This window comes from Mesoplodon bidens (genome assembly GCF_964165515.1).
Source record: "Mesoplodon bidens genome assembly, chromosome: 8".
Classification (NCBI taxonomy): domain Eukaryota; kingdom Metazoa; phylum Chordata; class Mammalia; order Artiodactyla; family Ziphiidae; genus Mesoplodon; species Mesoplodon bidens.
Window position 1 is genome coordinate 17,571,336 of NC_138165.1, and position 23,305 is coordinate 17,594,640.

A 23,305-nucleotide genomic window follows, 5' to 3' on the forward strand; every position below is an offset into this window, starting at 1 on the left:
GAGGATGTGCTTTTTCATCCTAAAAACTATTACAACTTCTCAAACAAATCATAAGCTAGTGGAAGAGTTTGTTGGACTATGGGTTCATTTAGGGCCACTTTCTTTGGACCCTAGTTTCCTGATCCATAAAATGAATCCTACCTGTCATACATATTTAATGTGATTATTAGCTGAGAAACATAGGTGAGGCCACTTTATTAATTGTAAAGAACTAAACAAAGAGTTACTAGCAAGATGGCAACAATACTAGCCTTCTCATTTTTATAACTCTAACATTTGAATCAGTAGTTGGTATGTAGTAGACTATCTATATATATGTATTTGTGGAACTAAATTGAATCAAGACCAGTAGTATTTGAAAAAGAAACAAAGGAATAAAAAAATACAATGGAATTTGAAAAGCAAGCAAGAAAATATATTTAAAAGCCTCCTTATTGTAAGAGAAAGCTTGTATTCCAAAACCAGAAAAACTAAAAATGAATCACTTAAAATTTACTCAAATTCAAGATCACACTTTTGGTTATAGAGAGAAACAAATTAAAATGGAAAGGAAGAATTTGGCAAAAAGTGCAGCATCAATGATAAGCAAAAAAAAAAATGAAGGAACAATTTCTGAAAAATATGTCAATATTTATGTATAACATATCTAAAGTGCATCAGAAAGCAATCCTGGAGAAAGAAAATAACACATGATGATGGAGCTGGGGTGATGGTGGTGATGGTATTTGTTTTGTGTTGGTATTTTTCCAAGCTCAGGTAGGAACACAGCAATGACAAGTCAGCTTCTGTTTGTTATCAACTTATTTTGCACCTGGAGGAGAAAAAGAAAATAACTACTTCAGAACACAGTGGAAACATTCCAGAGAATTTAATACCATGTCATGTAAATCTCTGCAAAGGGAAAAATCTGCTATGCATCACTTAATGGCCACAAACTTGTATGCTTAAATAGAATAAATTAGCCAGTTAGTCATTTGCAGCAGGAAATTTTTCCTGGGAAGTTTCCTTTTAAATCTTAAAACAAAAAAACAAAAAACAAAAAAAAAGCCTGATCACCATTTTTTAGATCATTTTCTAAGGATAAGTTGTAAAAGAAAACAATGGGTTACGATTCTAAGGTTGTTACCTACATACATACTGTACATGCATACATACGTGTATGAGTATTTCTAACTCAGTTTTGTTCTGTTGGCTGTCAAACAAGCATGCAAAGATACACCTTTTCTCTTCTGATTCCATCTTCCCTTAATGCTGCTGCTTTCTGTCTGTTCCCACCTCTTCTCTCCTTTGCTGCTTGCCTGCAGTTCCTGAAAGAGTCAGAGGGAGAAACAAAGATCTCAGATTTAGAAGGAGCCTCACATGATCATCTGGTTACCCCTCCCCCATATCATTCTCCACATTTTACTGAATAGGAAACTGGGTCCCATAGTAATTAAAGAACTTTCTCAACGTCACACAGTTATGACAAAGAGGAAATGACACGCTCTGCTACATCACCTCTTTCTATTTCCTTCTAGGAGTTTATCACTATCTGAAATGATCTAATTCACTTATTAATTTACATATCTATTGACAGTCTTCAAATACTAGAATATTCGTCCATGAATTTAAGGACGTTAACTATCTTGTTAACACCTGTGTCCTCAACACTTAATGTCTAACATGTCATAGGCATTCATACATATTTATTGAATAATAAACTAGAATACTGGTTTCTTGTTTCCAATGTACACTTTTATAAACTACACCAAATTATTCCATGAAAAATAGTATAGAATAATTAAGGATGTCTGACTTGTTCTAATTCACACAGCAGTGAAAAGATGCCCTCCATTATTTTCCTAAAGCTCTTCTTCCTCCGAAATTTAGTTATTCAGAATGTTATGACAATAACATATAAAACCTAATAATTTAATTTCTTTAACAGATTTCACATTTCAGTAACAGAGACATTTTTAATGATTAATATATCTGCTGGAGCTTTGAAGACTGGTTTTTGGAATCAAAGACTTGGAAAATAAGGACATTTCTTCCCCCATCCTCCTTCAGAGAAATCAAGTGCTCATAATTACATGTAAGCATAAACACTTTAATGTAGTTAGACAAGCTTTTCTATTATCAGTTTGCACTTTACGCTGTTTGCTTTTAGATGTGGGTAAAGAAACAGAATTTTTAAATCAATACAATATAACTGGTTTATTTATGAATTCATACATCCATATTGCAACTAAATAAACTCTGCAATACTTGCACTTAAGTTATTTGCTATGACAATGCTCCATACTGGTGTTTCCAAAACTCCACTCAATGGTGTATCACTTTTGTGATTTTGAGGTACCACTTCTACTATGGTTATTTAACATTTTTTTAAAAATTGATTTAAAATACACTAACACTTTAAGCTTGTCTCATCCTAAGCAACAATAGCTTAGGGGCTGGTGATTATTTATCTTTTCTAATATATAATAGTATTTATAAATATAAAAATAAAATGTAAATATAAAAATAATTTGTCCGTGACTAACCTAAAATAATGTTTCCACAATATAGAAAGCATTGTCATAATTGAATTAAAATTTAAAATGGATGGTGTAAACTTTTTTGAGAACAGAAAATAGTCTGAGAATTTTGTTTTTTATAAAGATGCTTACCTTGCACAACTCTGGGGTTACAAAATCACTGTTTAATAGAAAGAACTCTGGCCTAGAATCCTGCTCTGCCCTTCTACACTCTCTGCTTCAGTTTCTCATGTTTAGAGGGACACAAAAAATACTCAGCTTGTTACTGACCAGGATTCTTGGCCTCCTTCATCAATAGAAATTGATCAGAGGCCAGACAAGAAATTCAGGCAAGGCTTTATTGGGTCACCTGCTGTGGCAGGGTGCAGCGAGAACAAGCAGGTTCCCTTGCTTGCTGGCTACGGAGGGGGTCAGGCTTGTTCCTTATATGGAATGAGGGTAGGGGTGTGTCCAGGGGTCGGGCCAGAGGGGTGGCTTAGGTGTTTTGCCCACCCCTTAGGTGGTGTTGTGTGCAGGGGGCATGTGCAGTACCCCACTTTTGCTCCAGGCTTTTCAAAAGTGGCAGTTGGGTTTTTTGGTCTCTTTGTATCTTTTGTCCAGAATTTGCCCTAACTGCCCAGACATGCAGTTGTTTTTAGTCCCATACAGTTTCTTTGTATTTTGTTGCTTGAGGAGAGGTGTGTCCAGGTGCAGGCACTGCAGCACTGCCGCAAAGGGTCCCAGGTCCCAGCCTGTCTCAAACTTATCCACCTGACTTAATCTTTCTCAGATTCAGCGTACACAATTGAAGAGATCCAAGAGCAAGCAGCCAGGATGATGAGAAAAGATTGGGAAGAACTGGTGATATTTTATCACAGAGAGGAGACCACTTAGGAGGTGACACCAGAGTGTTCTTCAGTATCTGAACAGCTGTGCCATAGGAAAGGAGGTAAAGTATAGGAGAAGGAGAGAGTTTAACACACAAAAGAACAATTAGAGCTCCTTGGCTGGGTTTGGGGTTCAGCTGGAGCTCTTCAAGAATTAGAGAAGCAATCAATCACTTGTCTGTGCTGTTAGAGAGGATCATGAACTAGAGAAGGTTTGGATAGATAGTCTCAAGTCCTTTCTCATTCTAGTAATAATAATTGCACCAGTTATTAAATGCTCATTATGCTGGGCTAAGCATTTTATAGGTCTTTTCTTGTTTAATTTTCACAATAATGCAATACGGGTAGGTATGATCGTACTCATTTTACAAATAGACAGTCTAAAAATTTGGTAGGTGTTGAATTTGAACCCAAGTCAGAGTGACTCAAACCCCATCTACTAACTATTATATTATATTATAAGTGTTGTCTGGAAAAGATAAAGGTTTTGTTTTGTTTTGGTCAGAAACTCTCTTTGCCCATTCAGCCAAACTGAAGCCAAGTTGTCATCATGAAAAAAATTTTGTTGTAAACTGTAATTGTGTGAAAAGGAAACTGAAAAGTCATTATCTCAGCTGGTTTCCTTCAAATTTCTGAGAAAGTCAACACTTTTCCAAAGGAAAACTTATGCTTTTAATTGTGATCTCTGTGTTTTGAGAGTGGAGAACAGAATAAAAGAAACCAACATTTCTGAAGGAAAACTTATTCTTTTAATTTTCATCTCTTTTCATTTTTAAGAATGGAGAACATGATAGAAGAATCCAGAAGCCATTGTGTTTATTTCCCCATGTGTTTTTTGCTGTTACAAAATCAGCAAAAGCTTTTCTTTTGTTTGTCTGAATCCTTTTGAAAAAACATTTATAAAAATGTCTGTTCATGGGAAGGGAAGGGCAATTTTATTTTTTAGGGCCTCAGGGTATCTCAAATAATCTCGAGGGGTATCCGGGATGTTTTACAAACACAAATAATTCAAAATCACTTAAAACAAATATGTGTCTTAATCAGATTTTAAGTAGGGAGAAACTTAGAAAATCAAATAAACAGTCACAGCAGGTGGTCTAGAAACTCCAGAAATTTTTGGTGAAACTGTTTAACAAAAACAAAACAAAACAAAAAAGGCCAGGGCAAGGGAGGGAGAAGAGAAAGGAAGGCAGGGAGGATGAGAGGAAGGAAAGAAGCAAAGAAGGAAGGAAGAAAGGAAAAAAGAAGGAAACTTGGAACAAGTACTCATAAATACTTGAGATACTACTTATCAATGAGTTTTGCGTTTATTTTCTTGGGGAAAATATACTAAGGAAAATTATCATTATCTCTATTGTATTGGCTTATGGATTCACGCATTCCTTTTAATCTCTATATTATAAAACTCACAGTCAAAATTAAAAACAGTACTTTTGGGCTTCCCTGGTGGCGCAGTGGTTGAGAGTCTGCCTGCCGATGCAGGGGACATGGGTTCGTGCCCCGGTCCGGGAAGATCCCACATGCCGCGGAGCAGCTGGGCCCGTGAGCCATGGCCGCTGAGCCTGCGCGTCCGGAGCCTGTGCTCCGCAACGGGAGAGGCCACAACAGTGAGAGGCCCGCATACCGCAAAAAAACAAACAAACAAACAAAAAAAAAAAACAGTACTTTTACTTCTTTGAATCCTGATATTACGATCCCACAGTGGATTTTGCATTTGATTTTTTTCTTCCTATCTTAATTTACCTCTTTATTGACTTTTGAGAAATCTTTTAATCTTTAGTTTTTTATTTATTTATTTATTTATTTATTTATTTATTTTTTGCGATATGCGGGCTTCTTACTTTTATGGCCTCTCCCGTTGCGGAGCCCAGGCTCCGGACGCGCAGGCTCAGCGGCCATGGCTCACGGGCCCAGCCGCTCCGTGGCATGTGGGATCTTCCTGGGCCGGGGCACGAACCCGCGTCCCCTGAATCGGCAGGTGGACTCTCAACCACTGCGCCACCAGGGAAGCCCTATCTTTAGTTTTTTAATCCATGAAACATTTGAACTTCACTAATAACATTAATGTGGGAAGCAAATTGGGCATTCCTCCACCTCCACTAAACTATGTGGTGTAGATACTTTACATTGAAATGCAATAAATAATTGTTCAGGATGCCAGAACTTTGAATTATCAAAAGCCATATTCAGTAAATACATATGGTCTTGGAAAACCTTGCTTTGTACTGATGCTTATCTTCTCTGACAGTTCTGTAGGGGAGAAATTATCTTTCCTTTATTTTCATAACACCCAGCAAAGTGCCTTCCTAGAGATGAACCCATAAAAAAATAGTTGTTGAATTAACGAATTCATGAATTAATGAAATTTCTTATCTTATGATAGGAGATTTATAAAATCTAATGATTCATTAAAATGCAATAGGAAACACCCCATATTTCCAGTAATAACCAAGTAAGTGACAGGGGAAATTTGGCATACTTTATTTTAGATTTATAATTTTTCTTTCTTAATAACTAGTGGAAATGATGGAAAATACATCTCTCACAGCTTAAAAAATGAAGAGAAATCTGTGGTTCTTTAATCATTAACGTGTTGTTGGAGGGAAAAAGATGTTTAATATCTAAAGAGTAATACATTTTGATCTTTTGAATCAAGAAATCTGACATTTCTCCATCATTCTGAAATAAATACCATGTACCATTCCATATACAGCAACAGGATAAATGCAGATCTTAAAAGTTTCATTAAACATTCCTCTGTAAGTTAAACCCAGACACACACTCATGTCTAAATGTATTTAATATTTATTTTTTACTTTTAAAGTGATGCTATTTACATTTGACTTTAGAAGGCAAATCTTATCAGTAGGACATCAGGGATTAAGCTGGGCAGTATTAAAGTTAGAACACTCACATGTTTGCAAATTTCTATGTTGTTAAAAAGAAAATCACTGTTGTAAAATAAATACTTATTTTTAAATTGTAAGTGATATGGAACGATCTGTAGGTAGTTCTAAATTTCCATCAAGGGGTACTTCCCAGGACGTGTATTACTACTTTGTGAGTGTGGAGAGCAGAGATGGAAGTCAAGCAGTGGTGTTCCATGGGATATTCAGAAAAGTTAATAGTTCAGTTATTCCCAAGAAGACTTCTTGCTGCAGACCCGTTATTAATGGTCCCACTGCTCTTCTCTCTCGTTCACGCCTTCTTCTTCTTCGGGGAATGCTGATTCATTCTGGCCTTTCATATGCTTAACCCCTGAAATTATAAAAATTATGCTCAATTTATTTCTGTCAGATTCACTGCTTTGCTGCAAGAGGTAAAGAAAACGAGTGGAACGTTTTCACTGGTGTATATGTGTTTTCTCCAAGAATCTCAACAATCTAATCTTATATAAACCTTTTAATTCACTGAGGAATAAAAACACACCCAGTCCAATTTCCATTTGAAACAGAATGTCTTTTATAGTAATTAAATTTTCTCCATTAAGAATTGCATCACTGCCTATTAAAAACCTGTTAACTAAAAATCTGCTCACAGGCTCTTCTCCTCCTCAGGAGCAAGGAGGTGTGTGTGTGCCATTTCTTTAACTTTCAGACAACAAAAGAATCAGAATACTGTTAGTCTTCTTTAGGAATCAAAACATACAGATATGATTCTGAAACTTTTGTATTAAAAATTCTTCAATCACTTCCCCCAAAACCTACACAGAGGAAAACCATTGGCACACCTTTGCCTGATATATAGGCTATGTGATCTGGCCTCTCCCTACCTATCTGGCCTCATTTCCACCAGCCTTTCCTGCTTCCCCCTTTCACAGTAATTTATGCTTTAACAATACTAACCTGCTCTTCCACATTACAGGTCACTCCAGGCTCCCTCAAGCCTCCATGTGTTTCTCATTCTATTCTCTCTGCCGAATAGCTTCTTCCTACTCACCCACCTGATAACCTCCCACTCATCCTGATAGCAGCTTGCCTCCTCTGTGAAGGCTCCCCCAGTTCCCCAAGTAGACCTAGCTGGGTCTTTCTCATATTTCCCCCTGCTCTAGGATCACTTTCTCTTGTATCAATTACTTTATAGAACTGTATTTGTTTACATATTTTTCTCATTAGAACAAACTTGCTGATGTCAGGATTATGGGGTTTCACTTCGGGGTCCCAGGCACAGAGCCTGGCAAACAGTAGGTGCTCATTAATATTGATTGCATACATGATTGATGGAATTAATGAGGTGACACTTTGGTATATGTCTTTGGCAGTTCCACAATAATGTATACTCAGATTTTTTTCAAAATTAACTCATTTGGAGTATAAATCATAAGGCGACTACTACAATCATTACAAAATTATCTTTCATTTCACTCGGGTCTATTCTGTTAAAACATCATACTAGCTGACACTCTGCATATAGTGATGCGTAACATGGAAAAGTTTATAGATTTTTATATTTAGGTAAATTGGTTTATGAGATTTTTCTAAATATTACTGAAAAACATTGCAGTTAGAATTGATAAATGAAAGGAAGTCACTGCTCATGTTTACTATGAAACAAAGAAACTAAAAAAAGGAAAAACAAAGAGTGGATTTGCATGTATTGCAGTCAGCAACCTCAGAGTGCCATTTGGCAAGGAATGACACCCCTGGGCTTGGTTGATTATCTTGCAAAAATATTTGAGAAGTTGTAATAATATTTAAATACTGTAATTTCATCTGCAAACACAGATCACTCACAATCACCATAGAGAGAAATTTGTTGTTAACAAATGGAACTTATTTCATCATGTTATAGATTACATAGGAGAAAAAGAGGTCTAAATGCTAAGAAGGAAAGGGAGTTCAATGAGCATCCAATCAGTCACTCTGCTGGAGCCTTACATACCTGGGTCACTAAACCTCACAACTCCACGAGATAAATACCTGGATGGTGAAATCTAGACTTAAAGAAGATAAATGATTTGTTCAAGTTTACAAGGATAGTGTGGGTCTAAAAGAAGTTCTGACACATCATAATCCCTCAATATATACTGACTGACTGACTGACTCACTGACTCACTCACTGAGTGAATGAAGCATAAAGTTCCATTGTCAGGAGACCCCAACTCATTTTCACCTTTAGCTTTTTGGATGCTAACCTAGACTCACCTATCAATCTCTAGGATTTATTGTAGGTTTACAGTACCTACTAACTTGGTTCAAACCATCTTGGCATTCCCTCTGAAGTATTAAAGCATAGTAATCATCCAGCCGCCTGCCAGTCTTTCCTGAGCTAAAATTGTCTGCACCTCCCAGGATTTGCAAAGGTTCTACTGCCTCCAGGGCTCATCCCTTTTATCTTCAAAGTAACTACAGAGTAATGAAGTTGTGTTCAGACAGTTTTCCTTAAATTAGGGTTAACTTAATGCCAACGTTGATTTGTCTATATGAGGGAGTCAAACATTAAAAAAAATGGTAACCAAATGTCCAACTTATTAAACCATTAATCATCCACTTCCCATACTTGACTATAGGTCTACTCACTTATTTATTTTATAATGATAACGGCCACAAAGTTATACGAGAAAGCCTTCTTTAAAGTAAAGTCACTCACTTGAGCAAACCTTGCAATGGGCTTTTCTCGGTCTTGTTTGAGTGTGGCATTAACTATTGCCAGGTGAAAGATTTTGATGAGGCAGGAGTAGGTGACATCACAGAGCTGTTCTGCCCAACCTCCCTACAGGACCACAGATTCCTTGGTTCCCAAAGCAGTTTACACTAACGTCATCTTTCCATTGGATAACGGATGGTTGATTAATTTGTGTTTTGAATTTTTCTTTTTTCCTTTCAGCAATGTTTGTTTGGTTATAGATGCAATAAATGCTGAGATTAGTGTGTGAAGTCTGTGAGAACTGTCTAATAATTTTTCTCCCCACACCCCTCCTCCTATCCCCAAACACACCTATGCCTTGTATTTAAATTTTCTTTGAAGCCTCTTTCAATATTTGAGTAATTCTGGAGGTGGAGGAAAGTAACTTGCTCTGGTGGTGTTGGTGAAATTCTCAGACCCTCCTCTTCTGCCAAATGATAATAAACACGCAGGAAAACACCTCACCTGCACACGAACTGATTCCCAGCATGTGGCAAAGGGCCTCCTGGAGCAAGAAAGACACAGGCAGCCCTGCACTCGGGCAGAAGGCAGAGGGATCCCCAAAATGCACAGAGGCTATTTTCTCCATAACAAAACGAACATACAAGAAAAGGAGCCAGATATAAGACAAGGATATGCAGTATGAATACATGAGGGAGTGAAGAAAATAGAGTTTGAGGAAAAGAAAGTAGACTGAGTAAAAGAAGGAAAGGAAAAGAAAGAAACGTTGCCCCTGCACAGAACGTTATACTCGTGCTCTTCTCCATTCTGTAGATCAGGAGGTTAAATGTGAGTTGGATGAAGTTGTAAAGTGACTGAGTGAAGAATTATGAATAATTAATCCATAAAGGGAGGCTTACATTTGACAAACCACACATCAATATGTTTATCGATTAATTCAGAGGGGAAAAAGGCAGGTTTATCACATTTGTAGATGACATGAAACTTGGAAGAAAAGATGACATGATGAATGGAAAACTAGTATTCCAAAGAGCTGGAAAGATGGCCCAAGCAATTAAGGTAGAGGTCAAAGGGAGTTTTGTTTTTAGGAAGATTATTTTGGTTCTAAAAGGTAGAGAATGAGGGCAACCTAGATTGAGTATAGTTAGGGATTCAGGTGACCACCATCTCAACATGACCCAGCAGAGTCACCTGTTTGTAGGAACAGAGCTCTTGGCAGTGTGGGTGGCATTTTTAACAGGAGAGTCAGCAGTTTAAGAGAGGAAACTTCTCTCTAACCATGTGTTGTTCAGACTTCTCTGGATTATGCTGCCCGATTCTGGATTCTGCATTTCAAGAGTTCCATTGAAGGAAGTAATTGAGATTAAAAGCAGTTTTATGAATCTTTTCCAGAAGAATTGGATATGAAACTGCACTGTTTAGCAAAATAAAGAGAGGACAAAAGAGGCTGCCATTGAATTCCTAAAAGCCTGGAAAAAGAAATAAAATTTATCTAAGTGGCGACTGAGAGCGGCAATAGTGTCAATAGCTGACATTCATGTGGTGAAGGCAGAGTACGGATCTTCCTAGATTACAATGGGGTTACATCCCAACAAACCCACTGAAGATATCATAAGTGGAAAATGCGTTTAATACACCTACCCTACCGGACATCATAGCTTAGCCTAGCCTACCTTAAACGTGCTCAGAACACTTATGTTAACCTGTGGTTGGGCAAAATCATCTAACACAAGGCTTATTTTATAATAAAGTGTGTCATATCTCATGTGATTTATTGGATACCATACTGAAAGTGAAAAACAGAATGGTAGTATGGGTACAGAATGGTTGTAAGTGTACTGTATTTGTTGTTTACACTCATTACCCTGTGGCTACCTGGGAGCTGGGCTCAGTGCCCTACCTGGCATCACGACACCATATCCTACTGCATGTCACTAGCCCAGGAAAAGATCAAAATTCAAAATTCGAAATACAGTTTCTTCTGAATTCATATTGCTTTTGCACCATCGTAAAGGCAAAAAATCTTAAATCAAACCATTGTTAAGTCAGGGACATTTGTATGGCTCAATATAAAAAAGAAAATTTCTAAACTCTTTATGTTTGCCCAGCAGCAAGCATGTGAGTGAGCTCCCCGTCACTGTGTGTGTTCAAGTCGAAGCTAAATTTCCATCTCAGGCGAGAAGGAACCCTGGATTGAGTAGCAGGGAAGGCTAACAAGCTCACTAACCCTGAGATGCTATTCATATACAAAGGAAATCTTCTTTCCTACTGAAAATTTTGCTTTGCTCTGAGTGCTATAAGTTACAAAAAAGTAATTCTAACTTTAAATGACTTAAGTAGCCCAAATCCACATTTTAAAACAATTCACATCGGGAGTAGCATATGTAAATGGATTCATTTTTTTTTCAACCACATATTAGAAGTTTGAAATCATTCTAAAGTCCTCTGGGGAATTGTGGATGTATTTTGAGAGCCTCTGACCCTCTTGGAATTCTATTTATACTTGTTTCTGTGCCTCTTCAGTGAAGAAGGTCCATAGTTTTCAGCAGAATCTCAGAAGGTCTCTGACTCACAAATAGTTGTGAATATGAATCCTAGTCTAATCTCTTCACTTTAAAGATGAAAGGACAATTTTAGATGGCAAAGTGACTTGCTTAAATTCACACTGCAATCATAGGCTGGGCTGGGACACAAACCTGGGCCCCTAATTCCTACTGGGGGCTCTTCACCTGGGCCACCAGGACTCAATCTACCACCACTGTTACTGATCTTTTCCAAAGTTAAATCCTGAAGGAAAATGTGGTGACTCAAGATCATAAGGCTTTTTTCATTATCAAATTCTTTCAACTTATAACTAATAGATATAGATGTAACTTTTCAGTCTTTTTTGTCATCATTGCTGTTAGTGTTTTTAATAGAGTTTGTAAGCAGGAAGATGTACAATTTAACTTTGCCCAGCAACAGTCCCAGAATGGAACCAAGTTACAAATAACGTACACGTTATTAGAAAAGAAGCAGGGCCTCCCTGGTGGCGCAGTGGTTGAGAGTCCGCCTGCCGATACAGGGGATACGGGTTCGTGCCCCGGTCTGGGAGGATCCCATATGCCGCGGAGCGGCTGGGCCCGTGAGCCATGGCCACTGGGCCTGCGCATCCGGAGCCTGTGCTCCGCAACGGGAGAGGCCACAGCAGTGAGAGGCCCGCATACCGCAAAAAGGAAAAAAAAAAAAAAAAAAAAAGAAGCAATAGGAGTTAAATATAATGAAGTTCCTACTGTGTGTTGAGCAGGAGAGAGGCACAACTACAAATCAGATGGCGATGTAGGCCAGGGGTGATGGCATGCAAATAAATGAAGTTAATTTAATGAAGACATGTAGAATTAAAGCATTTGGAGAGTTCTGATGTGGGAAAGAAGAGCTCCAACTCAGGAGATAGTAATTTGGACAGCCGTTGACTGAGACAGCCGTTGACTGAGCAATACACTGGTTAGATTAAGGGAAGCAGTAAGTCTGATTTCTATATAAGAAAATTATTTGAAAAATACATTTAACAAGCATTAGTTTTCTGAAAGCCTACTATTTACAAAAGAGTGAGTTCAGTGGCCCTAAAAGAATGATTTTTCTAATGGTTGCTTGTATGTTGATCCTTCAAATTTTATCCAAAAAATCATGCTAGATATACTCAGGGACTATAATTTAAGCTATAATATGGGACATCAAGTCTCCTCAGTAAAGGCCCACCATCTCTGATTGAAAATGTGCTTTGCATTTCCCAAAATGCTTTCACATGTATTTTGTTTAATCTTCTTGTCATTCATTTATAATAAATAGCTATACATTAATATACTGAGGGTCACAGAGATCAAGTGACGTATTGATTTCATCCCAAAGCTAAACACACATTATGTCCTGAACTCATCTTAAATCTATCCCTTTCTACTTCATTTGGAGTAAATTACATATAAACAGCACAGTTGATCTCTGCTCTAATATGATGACTGTTCAGTTAATATAAACTGCAAATCAACACAGGATCATTTCACTTAACCACCCATTACTTAGAGAAGCATTTCTCTGCAGAAGAATAAATGTGTAATATGCTTCTCTCTTCATCATACATGGGAATAGGGGCAGCATGTTTATATGGAATTCATATGTATTCATAAGTAGTATATATTTATGTATATTTTACCCATCGTATATTTTACCAAAGCTGTTGCCCAAGAGTAAAACCTAGATTTAGCAGTAAATGCTGAGGAGAAGATAGGGGAGGAGGTATACTTACCTGCTATCATTAGAAGTGTGAATTCAAAGAATATCTTTGGAGAGTAATCTAGTCTCACTTACCAAAATGTAAAGTGCCCACATCTTTATCAGTAAGTCTGAGGTTGGAGCCAGGCAAGAATATGTTTTTTAATTTGGCAAGGATCCTGCTATTCAGCCTAGGGTGAGAATCACTTTGATAGACTGACTGCCTCTTTTGCTCTCTACAGCTAAGTGCCCTTCTAATACCCCCTTTCTCTTCAAAGCTAATGCATTCCATGAACTCAGAAGTAAAGTTAAATTTTTAAGCCTACACATAATGGAGCTAAACAGCGTTGGGCAATTTCACTTTAGAAAGAGACAGAATGGCTCCCTCACCTGCCGGACTTGACTGCCATTGATTGAACACAATAGCATATCTAAAATAAAGAATGCATCAATAAACAGGAGTCCGTGGTTAGCCTTGAAAGCACTAAAAATAAAATAACAAAAGGAGAGTTGCATTTAAAGCCACAGAACAAATGATGCCTGTGTTTTTTAAGTGTGTCCACAGAAGGATGTCCTGTGCTGGCATTTTAGAAGTCTCTGTCTTCCAAGGAGAGTACCTTCCTATTGAAGCAACAATGGTCTCTATTGGCTACCATAGCCTTGAAATGCAGCAGGGCCCTATGGTCCTTCCTCCATTTCCTCAGCCTGCCTTTTGCCTGTAGAAAAACCTTAGCCAAAGAATAAGTTTAATCAGAGAAGTGAAAAAAAATGCAGAAGTAAAGGAAAGCAGTCAAACAAGACCAAATAATAATAGTTTAGTCATCAAGCAAAGTCAAGGACCTTTAGTTTCTCCTCAAGGGCTGTAGATAATATTCTGAGCCATATCCTTTGAGCTGTCTTGTAGATACTGAAACCCCCACCAGGTGGAAGAAGTTAACTACATGATGAATCAGACTGTAGCCATGACATAAGCTGCCATAATTCTGAGAATTGGCCTCAAAGAAACGGGAACAAACCGACCCTGGAACTGAAGACTAACTGTGCTTCAAACAATCAAGATGACACTGATCAGTCCACCGCATGGCCAATTTCAAGATGACTGTTAGAGATGACTGTGCTATTTCTGCATGTAACCCCTTCCCTCCACCTATAAAAGCTCTTTCCCACTGATTGTCGGGGGGGCAGTCAGCCTTATGGTATTAATTCAGCCACCTGTATCAAGAATCACTTTGAACATCACTGGTCTAAATGCATCAGAGATTGTCAGACTGTAAGATTTTTCACTCCTCAAACCTCCAGTAACCCCATACTCTCTTCACACTCAGCTGATTTTTTCAGGGATAATTGAAGTAATCATTAATGAATTGACAACAGCATGGCCAAATCTACCAAGATATTTGAATCAATGCCCATATCTCTGCCTCCTCTCATAAGCCTCACCTCTCATTTTTTCCACCCCTCGTTTTCACAATATCTCTTACCCTTTCAAAGAATTCTCCTAAAATTATGACCTCTCTTTCTTGCATCATCAGTTTCTTCCATTCTACTAAAATAGTCCCATAACCACAAAAACAGGTTTTAATTTCTTCCATTTCAGGAAACTGTCTCTTGACTCCACTCCACCTCTCGTCACTGCCCCTTCTCTCTTCTTTAGAAAACTTTAGAGCAAAACTCATTATAGTATAATAAATAGACTGGGTCACGTTATAACCTCTCCTTAACATACTCCAATCAGACTTCTATGTTAATCACTCCATTAATAGTTCTTGTCAAGTTTCCCCAACATACTCCATCTGGGGAAATCCAGTGGTCAGTTTCACACCATTTTAGACAAAATCTTGGCAGCATTTAACATAAGTGGTCACTTCTTTTTGTTGAAACACTAATTTGACCTCAAGATGACCAAACACACCTGTTTTTCCACTTACCTTATTGAGTACTCCTTGGTCTTTTCAGCTAGACAGTCCTTCTCATTCTCACCCTACATGCCAGCCAGTTCCAGGACTTGGTTATTGAATGTTTTCTCTATTTGTACTCACCTCCTAGGTGATCTCATCCAATACTATTGCTTTAAATATAATGTGTAAATTGATGATTTCCAATTGTATATTATCAGTCCCAATCCCTCATCTGAGTTCAGGTTCATAAAACCAACAGCCTAACTGTGTTCTGACTTTTAAGTGTTTAATAGGCATCCCAAATTTAGTATATCCAAAACATGATCTTGATTCTGTCCCCAATCTTCAAACAAAGAGAAACAAGCACCTGGCCCCTACCAACCTTCTCTTTTCCAAATCTTTTCCATCTTAGTTAACAGAATATTCTCAGGCCCAGTGTATTCTTTGCCTCTTCTTGTTCCTTTCATACTCCTCTTCCAATACATGACCAAATTTTGAAGGCTCTACATGCAAAATTGTATCCCAAGTCTAATCATTTTTCATCAGTTCCAGTACTACCACCTTAGTCCCATCCATCATTAATCTCTACCTAGAGGACTTCAAGAGCCTTCTAACTTGCTTCCCCACTTTCTCTCCTTCCACCCTACAGTTAATTCCCCCAAAATTTACAGAATAATCTTTTAAAAAATTACTTTATTCCTCCAATGAAAATCTTTGATGACTTCTCATTATCTTAAGAATGAAATTCAAATGCCTCACCATAAACTTATAATCATTAAGATGTTTCATGATTAGGTTCTGTCTCCTTCTGAACTTATCTCCTTCCAACCCTCCCTCACTTGCTTGCCTACATTGGTATTTTACATAGACCTCAAACAGCCTCAGGCCTGTCCTCCTTGCTCTCTTTACTGGATTCCTCTTCTTCTGAGGGACCCACATGTTTTTTTTTTCTTCACCTCAGTTGGCCAATCAGGTCTTTGCTGAGATGTCATCATTTCAGAGAAGACCACTGACCGTCCCATCTAAAACATCCCATCTCTTTCTTTCCCTTACTTTCAGTCCACTTATGGTGATTTATCTTATTTTTTTCCTTCCTTTAGAGCATTAATCACTCCCTGGTGTCATATGTCTTTATTTATGGAGTTATGGTATGCCTCCTGCTAGAATATCAACACCATGAAATCAGAGTCAATACTCTGTTTTGTTTACTGACTGATCAGCAGAGCCCAGAACAAAGCCTGAACATTATAGATGCTCAGTGCATTTTAAGTAAAGAAATGACTAACTTCAATCTCACTTTCTTGAAAAATATTCCCTGTTCAACATATAAAGACTTTTCAACGTAGCCAAATTTTTTTTCAGATAAATGAACTTCTGCTCAATCCCTTTAAGTCACATCTCCTATAATAAATAGAAAAGGTAGATTATTTTTGGCCTGGAGTTAGTTTGTTCTTCTCAGTCTCCTATAGTATTTTAGATTACCAATCTAGACTCACTTAGCAATTATGATTCTGAAACTCCACCTAGTCCAAGAAAATAGGCAGTAAATCTTAAAGATGGAAAGGAGAAATGGTACTTTCCCCAGTATATAATGTTCTGACCACCAAACCAGTTAATTAATCCCATTGGGTACATGGCTTTCACAATATAAGTAATGTAAATGGATTTGATTAAGTATTTTGGTCTCCTCAGTGATTCTCCTGTTACTTAAAATTTTCTTTTATGGGAAAGTGCTAATCCTGATGAGTTGAGAGTTACATGCAGTCTCAAAATCAGCTCAGTTCTCTGTATCCTGAGGCTGTTTTCCTCCCCTTTTCTCTGTGGAGGGCCTCAGCTCAGTTTGTTTCTCATTACACAGCTTGCTGGCCCTGGCTGCCAGGAAGCTTCTGAATGACGAGATTGTTCTGTTTTATCCTCCGCCTGACCCAAGGACTTGCAGTTCACACGCTGAGCTTTGCAACTCTTGCTCTGACCCTGCTTTTTTTGTTCAGATTTACCATTGTTCTCATAGTCATTCTTGTGCACAGGCAGTTTTACTCTCTGACCATCCCTTTAAATAATAGCAATTCATTGTATCACCATGGGGCTCGCTGACCTACTTTCTTCTTTGATTTGCTGCCCTACAGTTGGTCTGTTTTACTTGTCTCCCACGTGTAAAATCACAGTCTCTATTCTTTTTACGTAGATCTTTAACAAACTCTCCTTGGATGAGCTGATACCACTTCTTTTATTTCTTTTTATTTCTTTTCAAATTTTGATTTTATTAAGAATACTTGATGCAAAGGAGCAATTACATACTCAAATTCTATAGTGAGTAGCCATTTTATATTTTTTACATGAAGAAGGAATAATAGTAATAACATTTTTGCTTAAAATGGTAATTTTCTGTTATTTCTGCCCTATAATATTAAAATGTAATAATTAGGGAAAATATGTATTTACTTACCTAATTTACTCAGTTTCTCAACACATGAGTATCAGTTACTTGTGAAAATTTTTTCAATACCAAAATTAGAACACTCCAACGCCGCTCAGACATTATAAATTAATTGCCCTAAAACCACAGCTTTTGAATTTCCAAATTCTTCTCTTGAAAGCAAAAACAATCTTACTTTCAGTATACATACATTGCATTCAATTTACAATCACCTTTGTATTAGAAAAATTCTAAAATTATTAATAAAAATTAATGTAAGCTTTTTCAAAAACCCTTGTTGAATTTCATTGTTTCAGAGGCAAAATTCTCTTAAAGTATGTTTATGGCTTAGCACACCCAAAATTATTTGAAATTTTTTTCAGTTTGTTCCCTTAACTTACTGTGTATCTAGTCTGTTTACCTTTTCTTAGATATTTATTTCATTTCTTCCTCAAATAATAGACACTACTCTGAGGGAAAAAAAAATCTATCTATCTATCTATCTATCTATCTATCTATATATATAAATAAAATAAATATATATATATAAAACTGAGAGTAACCATCAGATTTTTAGAGATAAAATGAAATTATTGAGAATGAACAGCACTATTATTTCTGCCTTGATACACTGACTAGAAACAGTCTCCAATTTGCTAACACAAGGTAGCTGGGCCTCTCAGAGAAGATACCAGAGGGGCCATTTGGCTAGGGCCTCTTATGCAAAACTGGCCATGATTTAGACTTTTGATATTATCTCCAAATGTTCGTATAGACAGTAACAGATATATTTATTGACATATTTATTGACAAGTTTATTGACAATACTTTTTTAAAGTACCACTCATAAAACTTCGCACATACATCTGATTACTGGACCATACTACCTGGATCATACCATGACTTATTCTTTTTTTTATAAATATTATAATTATGAATAGTTCAATTATATCATATTGTAAATTTTGTTGTCAAATGAAAATATTGACAATTCCATCATTTTTGCAATCCTGTTTTGGCATCTCTTCATTTGTTAATATAGGGAACCTCAAGAAAGGAACATGACCAGACCCCTTTATCCTCCAGAAGACTTTAGTAAGGGAGCCATATAAACCAATGGACATGGAAGAAGAATAGCCTATACCCCTGTTCTAATCCCTTCTAGTCTCCTCCCCACAAACTATATTAGCCTAGAGACCTAGATTGAGAAAAGAGCTTTTTCTCAATCATAGAAGCATGACCTTACAGGGTCGAAAGAACTTTAAAAAGCAGTCTTGAGTTCAAAGGACAGTCCAACTGCCTCTTAACATATATACATACATACACACACACACACACACACACAAACACACTGCCACCACCACCATCATATTAAGATGTGAACCAAGGCCTGTTTTCTGAAGTTCCACAGCGAAGAGTAATCATTCAATCCAGAACACAGTTTTTCGGACTTTATTCTGTATTCTCTGCCTTGTGCCACACCAGACACAGGAAGTGACAAAAATGCTGGTGCCTGGGAGTCCCAGGTGACTTCCCTTCCCGCCTTCTCTTACCCAACCACAACCTGGCTGCCTGATGTCCATGCAAAACCACTAAGAGGTAAAATGTCTTCCATGGTATGTGGAAGCTGGACACTCTAGGAAGATTCTCTAATGGATGTTTTGTGAGATTGAAATGGACAGTTAGTATAATAATTTAAGCAATATCATAGACTGTGTTTCTATAAATTGGCCTGAAAAAAAAAAAGGCATTGATTCTATGTATTCTCAGTTCCAAATCCCTTACAAATCAAGTTTCTGAGCACAATCCTTTTTTATAATTGGAGGCTGCATGTTCTGGAAATTCACCAACAGTACTACCAGAAAATAATTAGAAGTGGGTGGAAATAAGGGGTATAATTTTCTAAGTTTCTAAGAAAGATTTACCTCTCAACAAGTAACATTATCCCCCAGATATTCCTGATTTGTTCTTTATAATGAGTGTCTATTGTTTAGTCTTTTCTCTACTCTCCCCTGCTTATAGGGAATGACTATTCTCCCCACTTACTTTCCTTCAGGAACCACTCTTCTCCCCACTCCAAACACCAGGTAACAATCAGCACTGCCTGTTTCTTATATTATCTTGTCCTCTGGCCACTGTGCCAAAGCCAGGGGTATCTGACCCATGCTGGGTTAAGTATAATCCTTCCCCCATGATCTTACTGTCGGAAACCAAGTCATTATAAGAGAGTTTTTAATTTATGGATGGTGTATGATGTTAAACTTGTTTGCTCTTGATGGCCAGGTTTCCTACTTAAGGAGATAGCTGGTCTGCAGTGGACCATAGGGAGGATGAAATGGACAGGTAAAATAAAGGAAATGGAAGAGATGGCAGACTTTGATTCTCTTTGTTTCCTGAGGCTCAGCTTCCTTTCCTTTCTTTCCTAGTAGTTTGTTTTCCCTTAATAGCATAAAGTAACCAAGTAATCTTTCAACAAATTTCCCTTTTGCCTAAGCTAATTAGATTTGAGTTTTGACATGTGAAACCCAAAGTGTCCCAAATAGTCTATTCTCTCTTTCTTATGTCTTCCCTGTGATCTCCTTCTGGGATGGAAGACAGAAAAGGAAAATGAAAGGCAACTGGGGTATTCCTTCCCCCCCCCCATACCTCCATCTTTGAATGCAAGTTATGATGAGCTGAGAACCAGACAAAAATGGAAAATATTCCGTTATGTCTCAGGAGTGACCTTCAAGTTAAATCTAAACCTTACACTAATGATTGGAGCTAAAGTAATAAAAAACATTTAGGACATTTTTTTTACAAAGACAGTAATTGTCTCCCCACAGGCAAGGCATCTTTTGAAGAATGAATATCAGACTTTCAGGTCAGGGGTCAAAATCATCACAACTGGTTTCATGCTTTCTTTGGTTCCTGAGGCAATAATTTCATTACTACAAAGCCTTGAGCATTCATGGTCAGTGCTCAATGTGTGGATCTGTAAATAACCAGATGACAGAATTTGAGTGATTATAAAAGAAGTATTTTGCCCAGAATTGTCACAACCTAGGTTTTAGAATGCTTAAAATTTGTCAGTTTTCTCAGAGTAAACACTTACTTCAGTGAATTGTGGAGAAGACATGCCAGACATTGACACAAATGATATCATAACACATTAAAAGCAATCTCCTGAAGATTCTAGGAAAACATAGCAAAGAAAAACTTTTTTAAAATTCCCCCCAAAATTAGCTCTTGAGCTTCTCCTCATCATTATTTCAATTTGGTTTTGAAAATACAGGTAAACAGAATCTATAATTCTTTTTTTTTTTTTTTTTTTTTTGCGGTATGCGGGCCTCTCACTGTTGTGGCCTCTCCTGTTGCAGAGCACAGGCTCCGGACGCGCAGGCCCAGCGGCCATGGCTCACGGGCCCAGCCGCTCCGCGGCATATGGGATCCTCCCGGACCGGGGCACGAACCCGTATCCCCTGCATCGGCAGGCGGACTCTCAACCACTGCGCCACCAGGGAGGCCCCGAATCTATAATTCTTGATACCATTTATTTTGTTGTTTTTGTTCATCTATATTTTCCCACTCACCTAATTGATCCTTGTACTATGATCATAGTTAATTTTAGATAAAAGTGAGGTTCAGTTTAAGCATGACTTACCCCAACCTCTTCGTGGGGCATCCAATCTGTCTTGGCCTGGAGGATTACTTTGGAAGCTTCATCCTCTTTCCTTCCTTTGCACCTTTATCCTATATTACCAATATTTATCATTAATACCATCTAAACTACAGTGGGGCTCCCTTCTGTTGCCCCTATTATTCTCCTGATTCTAATTTTATCATCATGTGTAATAATAGTAATAACATATTATTACAACGCTTTTAAATTTTTCAGGGCAAAAAGTATATATATCATTCTATTCTCAACATTACACTGTAACATGGAATGGGCTACTGCTATTATTCCCATTTCACAGCTAGAAAGTTGTGTCTGCCAATAATTAAATGGGTTGCCCAACATAGCTTGGCAAGTCAATATCAGAACCCAAAATTCCTGAATTTGACGCTACAGTTGACCCTTGAACAACACGGAGGTTAAGGGGACCAACCCCCATCCCCACTCCCAGCAGACACACACACACACACACACAGAGTCAAAAATCCCCATATAACTTTACAGTCAGCCCTCTATATTTGCAAATTCTGCACCTGCGGATTCAACCAACCACAGATCATGTAGTACACTAGTGAAAATGAGCAGGGCCCTATAGAGAACTGCCAAGCATAAAAGCCTTTCCATGTCCCCCATTTCTTGTTTGTAAGCAAAGGCTTTCAGCCTCCTAGACCTTCCCTGAGTCCCAAAGGTCAGATTCAAACAGTTACTGATTAGGAAAGTGAGGGAATGCAGAAAGAAACAGCAGTGCAGCCATGGGGCCTGATCCTGGTTCCTCCTAGGGGGACGTGCATATCAATTTGATACATATCTCTGAGTTCTTCTACAGGAAGTAAGGCCCCCACCCAGGTGGAGGATGGTAACTTCAGGCTGAGCAAAGAATGTGGACCCCAGGCTGGTTGGAACCAGCAGGCTGATGGTTGAGATTTCTGGAACACCACACTGTTACCTCACCACAAGCCAATCAGAGGAAAGTCACACACCCTGCAGACCTCCCTCCAAATCCTGCCTATAAAAATCTCTTCCCTGAAACCCATCCGGGAGTTCAGGTCTTTTGAGCATGAGCCATCCTATTCTCCTTGCATGGCCCTGCAATAAATAATCCTTTCTCCACTCCAAGTGCTGGCGTTTTGGTTTGTTTGGCCTTACCATGTGTCAGGCACACAAACTTGGGTTTGACAACAGTAGTATGTATTTACTGAAAAAAGAAATCCATGTGTAAGTGGAACTAAGCAGTTCAAACCTATGTTGTTCAATGGTCAACTGTAGTTCTTTTCCCACTATGACATCCAATTTCTCATTCCTGTTGGGCCAAGATCTCATTCTTCTAGTCACAATGTATTCCTAATTGAAGATTTACCTCCATTCCCTTGCAGTATAATATGATAAACATTTTGACAGTTTTTTTTTTTTCCTGAAGAATATGGCTTCTTTTCTCATAGTCCAAAGAAAGTTTCAAGTGATGGCAATTTTAATCCAGGTGTCAAGAAAGACAATAATAGATGGAGATGATTCAGAAAATCAGGACTTTATATTTCTCCTTACATCATAATATTTAGACAGCTGCTTTTTCTCTGCCTATTTGTAGAGCTGATGCTACTTAGGAATAAGGCAGATATTTTTCCACGACTGTACTAATTTCAAATATTCTGAAGTACTTTTTTCATAAATTATGGAAATGTCCTACTCCTCCTGAACTACTTCCTGCACCAATATTACTGCAAAATTGCAAATGAACTTAGTCTTGATTCTTTTTTTCCTAGAAAATGTAATCGCCAAAAGAATGTAGAAAGACAGATTACATCTGTTGAAGAGTCAATTACTGAATCAAATTTTTCAGGTTTTTTTTTTAACAAAGTTATTTTAGGGCACTTATTATGATAGCCCAATTATTTTTAGATATTTGTTCTTAGGTTAATACTCTGTACACAAATAAGTGTGATTGGTATGTGTTGAGACAGAACAGCTTGTACCTTTTCTGCTACATACCAAATATCATCATAAGAAGCCACAACCATCATACTTGAAGAAAATCCAAACTTAATGAGCATTGTTTTTTCTATTTCTTGTACTTATGAAGTCTCCAAATTAAGAAGAGCTTGTGTTCCACAAACATG

At 37.7% G+C, this 23,305-nt stretch overlaps 1 protein-coding gene across 3 annotated transcripts in view; it reads right to left on the reverse strand.

Annotated features, from left to right (window-relative positions):
• Positions 1–6,554: 6,554 nt before the first annotated feature.
• Positions 6,555–23,305, reverse strand: part of PPP1R1C (protein phosphatase 1 regulatory inhibitor subunit 1C) — a gene marked incomplete at both ends in the record, with an annotated part of 124,687 nt that continues 107,936 nt past the window's right edge. For all 3 annotated transcript variants that reach the window (XM_081241857.1, XM_081241856.1, XM_081241855.1), the window contains one exon: positions 6,555–6,643. In XM_081241857.1, the coding sequence (XP_081097983.1) occupies positions 6,555–6,643 (89 nt within the window). The remainder of the gene's footprint in view (positions 6,644–23,305) is intronic.